Below are 15190 nucleotides of genomic sequence, written 5' to 3' on the forward strand. Positions count from 1 at the left end.
GTGAGAGAAAGTATTCTAGTAATCTCATTCATTCACTGAGTTTTGAATCCTACTGCTTCAAAATATGAGTCCCATGTCTCCATCAACTGCACCACCTCGCCAGCTTCAATTTAGGAAATCACCAGCTTAAACTTAGGAAACTGAAGGAAATAAGAAAAGACAAGATATGCTATGCTGATGCTGATGCAGAAATATGATTAACGAGGAGTAAAATAACTAAAATTATCACTCCCCTTTAACTCTTTATATGACACACTGAAACATATTCCTAATAATATAACTCAATTTTTGACACATCAGAGATAAAAGGTGATATCTAATATTTTTATTTCATTTTCTTACTTTTTTTAAAAAAAAGCTGTTTGTAAATAAATAAATATTACTATTACAAAATTAAAATGGTGTCCAAAGACATTTGTTAACTGAATACAATGATTCAACAAAATATTAAAATTGGACACATTTGGAGCAATAAACTTGTGATAAAGCTATTAACAAGGCTCAACACAAGTGATCTTGATAAACCTGAGTTTCCACATACTATGAGAAAAAATACAAAATACTTGCCATTAAAGTTTAGTATTTTGAAAGGACATAAAATATTTATTTCCAGTTGCCTTATTGTCACAGCCTTACAGATTCCATTTGTACACTCTCATTATACTCCTTTGAAGAGATGTCACTTGGGTGCAGAATATCTTCAAGCTTGTCTTGATGTTTTCCATGGTCACCGTTGTCAGGTGTGTTCCAAGATTGAAGTTCTGAAGTGCCAAAGACTTGATAAAGTACTCCAGGAAGAAACAGCATTCCAGCTGTGATCAGAAAGACTATCTGCCATTGACTAGGGGATTGCTAGAACAGCCAGACATCAAAATAATTATAACTATCAACAAAGAATCTGTTAGACAGAAGGCCACAGAGTGACAAATAATTCAAATACTATAATACAATATTACTAGGGACCTTAAGAATTCCCAGTTCAAAATAAATGTTAATTAATATAAATGTAAGTTATTGCTCAAACTACAAAATTACTTAATAATTACATATTCTGGGCCAAGCTGCAGGAGTTAGCAGTCATGTGTGCATGAGGTGGGCTTGTTTTTGTGAATGAATGGTGTGTGTTTCTCTTTTTCTGATGAAGTCAGTGGCCAAAAGCTAATGTGTAAGTGTCTTAATTGTGCCTGTCTGCAACTTAATGTGTCATCTTTATGGTAAGTAGCAATCTGTCTTTTCCTACATTGTCGATATTCCTACCTGGAGTTTCCATCACTTAATAAATTTTTGTCTGTAGTGAATCCTACAGATATTTCAGTCCTATACCTGCAGCAAATGAGCACTCTCTTCCCCTCACATCTCCCAGAACAGTCACATTTGTCACAACTTTGATTATTTATCACAGTATCCAGACATGAGGAACATTCCATCTACAATCATAACCCCCCCCCCCCCCCCCCCCCTGGCAAAGTGATATTCTGCTACCAGCTACCACCCAATCAACATGATATCCTGGCCCATCCTTATCCACACACACTACCAACCTCTGGCCACATGCATCCTTTTCTCCTTAATCTGTGTTATTATTTTGAAAATGCCATGTATCAGTACAACCACAATTAGATATTACATTTTCAGTTATCTTGGATCAGAAATAAAATATCTCACAAATAATATTATCTATAATTCATGAATGGCCTAGTAATGAAGTATATATCCCACAATTCATTTTACAAGTGAGAGTGATGTTACGTGCAGGAGAGCAAGTACAAGGAAATTACATTTTAATTCGAGAAGGCAGAAACAGAGCCACTTAATTTCACAGAACTTAAATGATGAATGCAGACTAGAAAAGAGGACTATTGGAATCGATATAGTTAGGGAGGGCACACAACATTTGTTATCATCCATAAGTGATCAATGAGGTGTATACCATATAACTGAAATGTACAATTTTAAGTTTTAAGATCTACTGTCATAGTGCTGGAACTGATGGTCCAGTAATGAATATTAGGGCTAAGGGCTTGATAATGGATGTTTTGAGACTAACAATGAAGATAGAAAAGTGTTTTCAGAATACAATGATACAGCTGTACTTCTTAAAATAACAGAAGATGAACAGACAAAAAACTAATGTGAGGAGACGCAGAGGACATCAGATTTCCACAACCAGATTTTCCAGAGAAAATGAGAGCCTGCATGTCTAATGGTAAGGTTTTTTACTGAGGACCATGAGAAGTTGCCAAAATTCCATCCCCATTGCATTCTTATGTTTTCTTCACCAGATCACTTCAGTCAAAAAAGTCACCATAATTTCCCTACATTATTATTCACAAACTAGAAACCTGCTATGACTCCAATGCTTTATTGTTGATCAACAGTTAGAAGCTAGTAACATACTGGTACTTATTTATTAGTGTGGCCTTCTCTGTAATATCATTCCACATAACATACAAAGTGTGCATTGGAATTTTACAGAGCAGTAGAATGTATTAACGATATTTTCGCTTTGTGAGTCAGTACCACTGCAATGTTTGGACATCAATTATATAAAAAAACCAAAGTTCAGTAGTATTTATATATATAATTAAAGTACAATACAGTGTCTCAAGTTTAAAAGTATAGTTGACAAAGCACTGGACAGACAAGTAGAACAATTCATAATGGAGGGACCCTCCATTGTATAGTCATTGTAAAGAAACGTCTAAAGAAACAAAGATTACTGCATAATAGGTGTAAAACAAAGCACAGGGCTGTAGACAGGGAGATGCTGAATGAAACGCATTTGGCTGTTGAGACAGCAGTGCACGAAGCCGTCAATGACTACCATTGCAGAACACTACCAAATGATCTTTCACAAAACCAAAGAAATTCTAGTCATACTTAAGGGCTGTGCCACCAGAGTTGGTGTCCAATCGCTTGTCAATGAGACAGGAACTAAAACTGTTTTAAAATGTTCTTTTACAAAGGGAAACCCAGGAGTATTGCCCCAAATTAATCCTCATACCACTAAAAAAATGAGCGAAATAAGTGTCAGTGTCAGTGATGTTGAGATGTAGCTGAAATCATTAAAACTGAATTAAGTTCCAGGTTACAATGGCATCTGTATCAGATTCTATACTAAATTTGTGGCCGAGTTAGACCCTCTTCTAATCATAATCTATCACAAGGGCAGTAGATTTGATCCACAAAACTACCATCCAATATCCTAGACATTTATTTCTTAGAGCATATTCTGAGCTCAAACATAATGAGGTACTACGAAGAGAATGTCCTTCCACATGCCAACCAGCATGACTTCAGAAAACATCGATCATGCAAAACCCAACTCTCACTTTTTTCACGCATAATGAATGCTCCCGATCAAGGCAGTCAGGTAATGCAGTATTTCTGATTTCCAGAAAGCATCTGACTCAGTACCACATCTACACTTATTGTCAAAAGTAAGCTCATAAGGATCTCAAGTGACATTTGTGATGGGATTGAGGATTTTTTCGTAGGGAGGACACAGCATATTATCATGGACAGTGTGTCATTGTCAGATGTAGAAATAACTTCTGGTTTTCCCCAGGGAAATGTGTAGAGACTGTTGTTGTTCATGTTGTACATTAATGACCTGGTGGACAACATTAATAGTAACCTAAGACTTTTTGCAGATGATGCAGTTATCTACAGTGAAGTACTATCTGAAAGAAGCTGCATAAATACTGTCAGATCTTGATAAGATTTCAAAGTAGTGCAAAGATTGGCAACTTGCTTTAAATGTTCAAAAATGTATCAGTGAGTTACAGTTGGAATGAGCCAATTCATACAAATATCTGGGAGTAACATTCTATAGGGATATGAAATTGAATTACTACACAGGTCCAGTCATGGGTAAGGCAGATTGTAGACTTTAGTTAATTGGTAGAATACTGGGGAAGTGCAATCACTCTACAAAGAAAATTGCTTTCAAATCACTCATATGGCCCAGTGTATAATATTAATCAAGCGTATGGGACCCATACCAAATAAGGCTAACAGGGATTATTGAACATATACAGAAAATAGCAGTACAAATGGTCACATATTTGTTTGATACATGGGAGAGTACCACAGAGATGCTGAAGAAACTGAACTGGCAGACTCTTTAAGATAAACATAAACTATACTGAGAAAGCCTACTTTACACAGTTTCAAGAAGAAATTTTAGGAATATACTACAACCGCCTATTTATCAATCACATAGGGATCATGAGGAAAAAATCAGATCAACTACAATACACACAGAAGCATTTAAACAATCATTCTTCCTGCACTCAATATGTGAATGGAACAACAGGAAACCCAAATAACTGATACAATGGGATGTACCCTCTGCCATGTACTTCACAGTGGTTTCCAGAGTACAGATGTAAATGCAGATACTTACATTTTGATACGTCAGCGTTCCAACTATAGCTGGAGAAATGAAACCTGGAAGATCAGCCACTGTGCACCCTATGCCAAACAGGATACCTGAAATAGGGATGATAAGATATTTAATATTACATTAATTTTAAGCATATACTGAACTTTATTAATTAACTGTGTTGTGTTGATCCCACCAATAAGAAGTTCCAGGAATGTGGAACCTTTCATGGTATACACTAACAAAAGATAAGGAGACAATAGAAACTTAATATTTATGCTGCATAAGAATAAACTATGACTACAAAGCTGAACACTTTTCACACTTATGCCATCTAAATTTAATTTAGTAAATTAGTAAGGAAGCTGATAGTTTGAAAAAAGCTTCTGCCGCCTCACTTTTTGCAGATACTGCTGTTCATCTTGATTATGATGGCATTTTCAAAGACAATATTTTCCTACACCTGTAAATACCGAGTCCCATTTATGGTACATTACTACTTCTAATGCAGCATTATACCAAATACTGCTACTTGCCATGTAGTTGACAGAATTTTTCAGTCCCTGAACCTAGATACTCAGATAATTTGTAGAAAGATTGGCCACTGATGTATGTTTTTAATTTTCTTTTGAATCTACATCTACAAATAAATACATACTTCACAAATCATCATACAGTGTGTGGCAGAGAATATCTTGTAGCACTGCTGTTCATTTCCTTTCTTGTTCCACTAACAAATGGAGTGAGAAAAAAATACTATCTACATGAGGTGGAATCCACAATTTTCGGGACTGGTGCTGCCATCTGGAAAGTAGGAGTAGTAGATATTTGCATCACTAGGTGACGAGAGCTGCATATCTGATGAGTCAGTGTGCGGAGTGCCATTCAGCCGGGAGGACAAGTTGTGTGTCCACAGTGATTTCTGTAATACTCTGTGTTTGGTGTGTGGCGATTTTACGATGGATCCGCGAACAGAACAGCGTGTGTGTATCAAATTCTGTGCGAATCTTGGGAAAAGTGCTACAGAGACCCTTGCAAAGATTCAACAAGTGTTTGGGGGACAGAGCACGAGCCACATGCGTGTGTTTGAGTGGCATGCTCGGTTCAGGGCCGGCTGTACAGACCTCAAAGATGATGCTCCCAATGGAAGGGCCGTTAGCCGCACAACACCAGACATTGTTGCCAAACTTCAACAATTGGTTTGTGCAGATCAACGTAAAACCATTCAAGACCTTGTGGATGAAATGGGTATTTGTTCTGGGACATGTCAATGAATGTTGACTGATGAACTGGGCATGCATCGTGTTGTCGCAAAATTTGTGCCAAGGATCTTGACTGCCGATCAGAAGGCATAGTGTGTTGAAGTGTGCACAGATCTTCGTCAGACCGCATCTGATGATCCAATCTTTTTGTTATGGGTTATCACCAGTGACAAGAGCTGGATTTACGGTTATGACCCAGAGACAAAGCAACAATCATCCCAGTGAAAGAGCCCGGGCTCGCCAAGACCCAAAAAAGCAAAACAGGTGAAAAGCAAAGTGAAGAGCATGATCATCATTTTCTTTGATACCAATGGAATTGTGCACAAAGAATACATCCTACCCAACCAAACAGTGAATTCTGCATACTACTGTGATGTTTTGCGATGGCTCCATGAAAATGTGTGGCGACATGGCCCGAACTTTGGCGTCAAGGGAAATGGCTGCTACATCACGACAATGCACCCTGTCACATGTCCTTGCTCACCAGGACCTTTTTGGCAAAAAACAACATGGCAGTTGTACCCCACCCACCGTACTCGCCTTGTGACTTCGTGCTATTCCCAAAATTGAAACTCAAGTTGAAAGGCCATCAGTTCGACACTCTAGAGACAATTCAAGAAGCATCGCTGGCAGTGATAAACACCCTCAAAGAACAGGACTTCCAGAAAACGTTTTACCATTGGCAGAAGCATTGGGACTAGTGTGTACCTGCAGATGGGAACTACTTTGAGGGTGATGGTGACCATTAGTCCAAAGGCAAGGTTTTCAACAGATGGCAGCATCAGTCCTGAAAATTTTGGATAGCACCTCATATGCTTCTGTATGAATGTTGATTTCTCATTTCTTGTCTTTGCAGTCCTTATGCAAGACGGATATGGCAGCAGAATTGTTCTGCAGACTGTCGTAAATCCCTGCTCTCTAAATTTTTTCAATAATGTTTCACTAAAAATGTCTTCTCCCCTCCAGTAAATCCTGTTTGACCCCACAGAGCATTTCTGTAATACTCACATATTGATCAAACCTTCCAGTAACAACTATAGTTGCATACCTCTGAATTGCTTCAATGTCTTCCTTTAATCCGACCTGGTGGAGATCCCAAACACTGGAGAAGTACTTGAGAATGGGTTGCATAAGTGTTCTGTACAGCGTCTCCTTTTGAAAACAAACTACACTCTCCTAGAATCCTTCCAAAAAACCAAAGTCTACTGCTCACCTCATGTGCAACTGACTATGGGGCTCTTTCCATTTCATGTTGCTTTACAACAGTATGCCTATATACTAACTCAGTGACTGGGTCAAACAATACACCACTTATACTGTATTCGAACATTACAGGATTACTCACCTGCATTACTTACATTTTTCTGTCTATAGAGCAACTAGCACATCAAATAGAAATTCTATCCAAGTCATCTTCTATCCTCCTACAAGTCATTCAATGATGACACTCTCTCATCACTACAGCATCATTAACAGTCACAGATTGTTGCTCACCCTGTCTGGTAGATCATTTATGTATGTAGAGAGCAAGAGTGGCTACATCACAGTTCCCTGTGGCACTTCTGACAAATTGTTGGGGATTTTCAATGTCTTGCTTTATGTTAGACAGGAGCTTGTTGAATATTTTCCCACCAGAGTACTGGTACATAACTCCATTCTGAATCCTAGACAAGGAGGTAAGGGGACTTGTCACTACCACCAACCCACTTAAAAGTTAAGTTGAAAGAAAATTAAAGAGGTAGCATCATGGAACCTTGAAACACTGTTATAATGTGTATTTATTCTCAATGACACTTTGGTCACACAGTATGCTGAAGACTGCAATGGACTGTTGATATTTGCACTTGGTGACTGATAGAGAAATGGATACCATATTAATCTATACATGACAGATGCTGCAACTGAAAATAATTATACATTTGAAACCACAGAACGCCCTTTTAATCTAATTTAATGTCAATCAATTACTTTAAGATGGTGATCTGACTGAAACTGGTTGTCTGTAAATAAATATGTAGTATGGCAGCTTTTGGCAGTTCCATGATGCCATTATTCAAATACATTGAAGCTATACTGCACGGTTTGCAGGAAATATTTTGAAAGTAAAGAGGAACAACTTAAAAGTACCACAGAAGATGAGGTAGCACAAAAACCCAGTCTTAGGGAGGGGACAAGCTAACATGCAAGTCAGGGGAATTCATTTGTAAATCCCTCCAGTGTTTATTTGGAGCTTTTGAACATGAAGGAATGAAACACTTTGCAAGAAGAGGTTTCTTGGAAATGTTTATAGGAATGAACTACGTGCTTAGTCGGTACATTTCTACAATATAGTATCTGCAAGTTTATTTCCATAAAATGTAATTACCTTTAAAAGATCTATATTAAACATTAAGGAAACTTACTTGCATAGTTGGGACTGAGATCAACAAAGCTAGCAAATGGTCCAGATGAGACTGCTCCACTTGTGCCCACTGATGCAGCAATGCAAATGATTGCTGCCAAGTAGTTGCAGCCAGAGAATGCCAGTCCCAACATAAAAAATCCATGAATGATACAACCTGGAAGTTGAAACATATTTTATTTCCACTATTCACTACCTCTTCTACTAACTTGAAACTGGATTTCCAGGCAAATAACATATCATAAGAATCACAAGAATAAGAGACAAGATAGGTTAAATTCATAGTGAGCTTTGTCTGGCAATATATATATATATATATATGTGTGTGTGTGTGTGTGTGTGTGTGTGTGTGAGAGAGAGAGAGAGAGAGAGCACGTGCAAGCACACACAGGTGCGTGCATGAAAGAGGGAGGGAGGGAGAGGGAGAGAGGAGAGGGAGAGGTAGAGGGGGAGAGAGAGTACATTTTACGACTACATTCTCACATGCAGAATGTGTGATGTGGCGCACTGGTTAGCACATTGAACCTGCATTTGGGAGGACAATGGTTCAAACTTGCATCTGGCCAGCTAGATTTAAGTTTTCTGCGATTTTCCTCAATTGCTCGAGGCAAATGCTGGGATGATTTCTTTGATATGGCACAGCCGATTTCGTTCCCCATCCTTGACACAATTCGAGCTTGTGCTCCGCTTCTAGTGACCTCGATGTCAATGGGACATTAAACCCAATCTTCCTTCCTTTCCTTATCACATGAAGGTAGTGGGAATATATTGAGAAAGAGGGAGGGGGAATATATTTGGGGTGGCAGGGTGCAGAAAGCTCAGAGAGATGCTTTTCTTTTGCTGTGGCCCACAGTTTATGAGAAGATCCAATAATTTATCTTACACCTGAAGACACTTCTCATTTCATCGCCATATTAAGTAAAATCTTGTAAAGGAAGTGGGGGAGGGGGGGGGGGGCGCAACAAAGTAACATGTACAAATTGTATATGGGTTGTGTAATCTCTGGTTGGTGCCTTACTGCTTTGACATTGTATTTTTGGCCCATCTGTAATATTTAACCAGTTCTCTTGTTTTCTATGGATGTGAACAATGAAAGGGAATAACAATAGGTTTTCTATGGATGTGAACAATGAAAGGGAATAACCATAGATGTCATACAATATGAACGTAAAATTTGTGAGACAAGAAGACATGTGTATACACAAAATGAAATTAAATAATGAGATGAACATATGTAAATCAAGTGAGAGAATGATAATATACAATATGAAAAGGAAAGGGGTAGAAGGAAGTCAATGGAAGAGAAATTAAAGACAAAATACTAGTGATGAGCACTTTCTCACATTTGCAGCAAACAGTGCACCCAAAACTATAACGCAAAAAAGCTGCTTTAGATTTACTTCAGCAGACATTGCATTCAACACTAACAGATACAAGTTTCAAAACTACAGAATTCATCAGTTTACTAAAGAGTAGCCATTCTTATAGTTGTGGTAGCACCATTAGCAGTGTGTTTAAAATGTTGTGCTGACTTCATAGGACTACCCTTAACATGTCTTTGTAATCAGTCAATAACAGAGGCCATATTTTGTGACAGACATGAATATCCTGCAGAAAACCACCACTAATAATAGACCTGTTTCACTCTTTCGACTCCTTTAGAAAGTTTTTAGGAAAGAGGGCTATGATTTAATATAGACTCCTTTTTCTCTGAGCAGAAATTGTTAACTGTCTCTCAGTTTGCCTTTTGCAAAGAATTTTCCAGAGAGGAATCCAAACAAGAATTCACCTTTCCAACCCCCTGCAGTTAAATGGCATTCAGACAAGCAATATACAAGAATCTTTTTCAAGTTCTTAAATTACAGCTCACCATTCTGATGAAGTAAACATATTTCATCATCTTTCTTTCAATACTTTTCTGATGTAACTGAGACTGACATTCTTCCACAGATCAGACAAACCTGTGACCATTCATCCTGCCCTAAAGTCCCCTGTTAGTCCTCCTTGGTACGAGTCTCACACACTTCAGTAATATTCTAGAACTGGGCACACGAGTAATTTGTAAGCAATCTCCTTTGTAGATTGATTGCACTTCCCCAATATTCTACCAATAAACCAAAGTCTACCACCTGCTTTACCCACGACTGAAACTACGTGATAATTCCATTTTATCCCTACAGAGTGTTACCCCAGGTATTTGTATGAAATCAATTCCAGATGTGACTCATTGATATTATAGTCATATGATGCTAAGTTTTTCTGTTTTGCAAAGTGTACAATTCTACATTTTTGAACATTTAAAGTAATATGCCAATCTTTGCACCACTTTGAAATCTTATCAAGATCTGACAATATTCAAGCAGCTTCTTTCAGACACTTGTTCATTATAGATAGCTGCATCACCAGGAAAAAGCCTGATTTTACTATTAATATTGTCTGCAAGGTCATTAATATACAACATGAACAGCAAGAGTCCCAACACACTTCTCTGTGGGCACACCTGAAATTGATTCTACATCTGATGGTGATTCTCCATCCAAGATAACATGCTATTTCCTCCTTAGCAAAAAAGTCCTCAATCCAGTCAAAAATTTCACTTGATAACCCATATGATTGTAATTTTTACAATAAGCATAGGAGTGGTACTGAGTCAAATGCCTTTTGAAAATCAAGAAATACTGCATCTACCTGACTGCCTTGATCCAAAGCTTTCAGTATGTCAAGTGAGAAAAGTGTGAGTTGGATTTCACACGATCAGTGTTTTCGGAATCCATACTGCTTGGCATGGAGGGGTCATTCTGTCCTAGATACCTGATTATGTTTGGGGTCAAATGCAGATTATGAGAGCATTTAAACACTTAGATGTATTTTCAACATTGGAACTATGTGCTGACACTAGCAGAGACCCAAAATTCTATATTGTACAGATAGCTAATAACAGAAATTCTCATTCCTGCAGTTAATAATAGCATTAATGTCATGCAGTTCAATGGTCTGGTGTAACTCTTTCAATCAGACGCCACTTCATCAATGTCATTTCTGGCGAATCTCTGCCTCACTGAGAGAGGAATGTTAGGTTTGAAGGCATTCTGAAAATTCTGTTGCTTGACTGGATTTGACCCACAACCTTTCTGTTTTCAGGTATGTGCTTCACTACTAGACCATAAGGCCCAACTTCCTGCAGTTAAAACTATTCAAGAATGAATATGTGTGTTACTACTCATCAGTACAAGTGAATTCTTGAGTGAAAGTGTTTGTGAAAGGTGAACTTTTAAATTAAGTGCAGTGCTGCTTACTGTTGGCCTTGCAGTGTTAACGAAGTTGTCCATTCTCCTCAAAATTGTTTTAATTTTAAAATACTGATTTATCTCACTATTTAAATTAATTTTAGTGAACATTTTTTGTCTCCCCTTGCATCTTACTGAAACGATTAGCAAAGATAGGTTGTTGTTGTTGTTGTGGTCTTCAGTCCTGAGACTGGTTTGATGCAGCTCTCCATGCTACTCTATCCTGTGCAAGCTTTTTCATCTCCCAGTACCTACTGCAACCTACATCCTTCTGAATCTGCTTAGTGTATTCATCTCTTGGTCTCCCTCTACGATTTTTACCCTCCACGCTGCCCTCCAATACTAAATTGGTGATCCCTTGATGCCTCAGAACATGTCCTACCAACCGATCCCTTCTTCTGATCAAGTTGTGCCACAAACATCTCTTCTCCCCAATCCTATTCAATACTTCCTCATTAGTTATGTGATCTACCCATCTAATCTTCAGCATTCTTCTGTAGCACCACATTTCGAAAGCTTCTATTCTCTTCTTGTCCAAACTATTTATCGTCCATGTTTCACTTCCATACATGGCTACACTCCATACGAATACTTTCAGAAATGACTTCCTGACACTTAAATCTATACTGGATGTTAACAAATTTCTCTTCTTCAGAAACGCTTTCCTTGCCATTGCCAGCCTACATTTTATATCCTCTCTACTTCGACCATCATCAGTTATTTTGCTCCCCAAATAGCAAAACTCCTTTACTACTTTAAGTGCCTCATTTCCTAATCTAATTCCCTCAGCATCACCCGACTTAATTAGACTACATTCCATTATCCTTGTTTTGCTTTTGTTGATGTTCATCTTATATCCTCCTTTCAAGACACTGTCCATTCCATTCAACTGCTCTTCCAAGTCCTTTGCTCTCTCTGACAGAATTACAATGTCATCGGCGAACCTCAAAGTTTTTATTTCTTCTCCATGAATTTTAATACCTACTCCGAATTTTTCTTTTGTTTCCTTTACTGCTTGCTCAATATACAGATTGAACAACATCGGGGAGAGACTACAACCCTGTCTTACTCCCTTCCCAACCACTGCTTCCCTTTCATGTCCCTCGACTCTTATAACTGCCATCTGGTTTCTGTACAAATTGTAAATAGCCTTTCGCTCCCTGTATTTTACCCCTGCCACCTTTAGAATTTGAAAGAGAGTATTCCAGTCAACATTGTCAAAAGCTTTCTCCAAGTCTACAAATGCTAGAAACGTAGGTTTGCCTTTCCTTAATCTTTCTTCTAAGATAAGTCGTAAGGTCAGTATTGCCTCACGTGTTCCAGTGTTTCTACGGAATCCAAACTGATCTTCCCCAAGGTTGGCTTCTACTAGTTTTTCCATTCGTCTGTAAAGAATTCGTGTTAGTATTTTGCAGCTGTGACTTATTAAGCTGATAGTTCGGTAATTTTCACATCTGTCAACACCTGCTTTCTTTGGGATTGGAATTATTATATTCTTCTTGAAGTCTGAGGGTATTTCGCCTGTTTCATACATCTTGCTCACCAGATGGTAGAGTTTTGTCAGGACTGGCTCTCCCACGGCCGTCAGTAGTTCCAATGGAATATTGTCTACTCCGGGGGCCTTGCTTCGACTCAGGTCTTTCAGTGCTCTGTCAAACTCTTCACGCAGTATCATATCTCCCATTTCATCTTCATCTACATCCTCTTCCATTTCCATAATATTGTCCTCAAGTACATCGCCCTTGTATAGACCCTCTATATACTCCTTCCACCTTTCTGCTTTCCCTTCTTTGCTTAGAACTGGGTTTCCATCTGAGCTCTTGATATTCATACAAGTCGTTCTCTTATCTCCAAGGGTCTCTTTAATTTTCCTGTAGGCGGTATCTATCTTATAGGCAAACTAATAAATGGAAACTCCAGGTTGGAATATCAACAATATACCAAAAAGATAGATTTCTACTTACCATAAAGATTACTTACTACATTTGTAACCCTCCAAATGGACTTAGAAATTTCTTACAAAATCATGGCTTATGAATGCTGCACTGGACAGTGATAATTAGTAGTTTTATCATTGTTTCCAAAGATGAATTGTAATTATATGAATATCAAAGGAGAGACAATAATATGATTGCATATCGAAAAATACACTGAAGAGCCAAAGAAACTGGTACACCTGCCTAATATCTTGTAGGGTCGTTGCGAGCACACAGAAGTGCCGCAACACAATGTGGCATGGACTCGAGTAATGTCTGAAGTTGTGCTGTAGGAAATTGAAACCATGAATCCTGCAGGGCTGTCCATAAATCTGTAAGAGTACAAGCGGGTGGAGATCTCTTCTGAACAGCATGTTGCGAGGCATCCAAGGTATGCTCAATAATGTACATGTCTGGGGAGTTTGGTGGATAGCGGAAGTGTTTAAACTCAGAAGAGCTTTCCTGTAGCACTCTGTAGCAATTTTGGATGTGTGAGGTGTAGTATTGTCCTGCTGAAACTACCCAACTGTCAGAATGCACAATGGACATGAATGGGTGCTGGTGATCAGACAGGATGCTTATGTACATATCACCTATCAGAGTCGTATCTAGATGTATCCGGGGTCCCATATCACTCCAACTGCACACACCCCACACCATTACAGAGCCTCTACCAGCTTGTGACAGTGCCCTGCTGATATGCAGGATCCATGGACTCGTAAGATTGTCTCCATACTTATACACATTCATCCACTCAATACAATTTGAAATGAGACTCATCTGTCCAGCATTCCAATCTTCAACAGTTCAATGCCATTGTTGACAGGCCCAGGCAAGGCATAAAGTTTTGTGTCATGCTGTCCGCAAGGGTATACGAGTGGGCATTTGGCTCCAAAATCCCACATCAATTATGTTTTGTTGAATGGTTCACTTGCTGACACTTGTTGATGGCCCAACATTAAAATCTGCAGCAATTTGTGAAAGGGTTGCACTTCTGTCACACTGAACAACTCTCTTCAGTTGTTGTTGGTCCTGTTCTTGCAGGATCTTTTATTGGTCACAGTGATGTTGGAGATTTGATGCGGATTCCTGATATTCATGGTACACTCATGAAATGATCATACAGGAAAATCTCCACTTTATCGCTACCTCAGAGATGCTGAGTCCTATCACCCATGCGCTGACTATAACGTCTCATTCAAACTCACTTAAATCTTGATAACCTGCCATTGTGGCAGCAGTAACCAATCTAACAAATGTGCCAGACGCATGTTGTCTTATATAGGCATTGCTGACAGCAGTGCTGTGTTCTGATTGTTTACATATCTCTGTATTTTAAAACGTATGCCTATACCAGTTTCTTTGACACTTCAGTGTATATATAGTGTATAATGTGACTGATCTAGTATCTGTGAACTCTATAATGTCTTTGATGGGCAATAAAAAGCTACAACCGACTAACATTCTCTTCCCTTTGGTATCTTGAAACAAGCATGGAAGCATCTGCTTTCATCCACTAGTATAATGTCATTAGTTGAATAATAATTAATTCAGATAATAACATGTTTTATTTCAGTTTGACACTGTATCCTATTGACAAATGTTAACAGAATTTGGTAGATCACACTGACTAGAAAATTCCATCAGACACCAACAGCCAAAGATCGACCTAAAGTGTAAATGTTATTCTAAAGGTAAATTTACTTTTTATGCAGCAGATAAGAATTTGATGTTTTCTAAGTTAATATTCAGGCAATGTGACAGTCAAAATTTCCAGCACGTAGTCTATAATTGACATACTGCTAATGATATATTTGGGCAGGAATAGCTGGATAAAAATTATACAGAGTTTTTATTCTAACTTTCAATGAAAATAA

General features: G+C 38.3%; 1 protein-coding gene across 2 annotated transcripts in view; it reads right to left on the reverse strand.

Annotated features, from left to right (window-relative positions):
* Positions 1 to 433: 433 nt before the first annotated feature.
* The window catches only part of LOC124595824 (sialin-like), a 124518-nt gene continuing 109761 nt past the window's right edge, over positions 434 to 15190 (reverse strand). For both annotated transcript variants that reach the window (XM_047134718.1, XM_047134720.1), the window contains exons 8-10: positions 8052 to 8207; positions 4409 to 4494; positions 434 to 852 (exon numbers count right to left, since the gene is read on the reverse strand). In XM_047134718.1, the coding sequence (XP_046990674.1) occupies positions 625 to 852; positions 4409 to 4494; positions 8052 to 8207 (470 nt within the window). In that variant the 3' untranslated portion in view covers positions 434 to 624. The remainder of the gene's footprint in view (positions 853 to 4408; positions 4495 to 8051; positions 8208 to 15190) is intronic.

Source organism: Schistocerca americana, chromosome 2, assembly GCF_021461395.2.
Source record: "Schistocerca americana isolate TAMUIC-IGC-003095 chromosome 2, iqSchAmer2.1, whole genome shotgun sequence".
Lineage (NCBI taxonomy): Eukaryota > Metazoa > Arthropoda > Insecta > Orthoptera > Acrididae > Schistocerca > Schistocerca americana.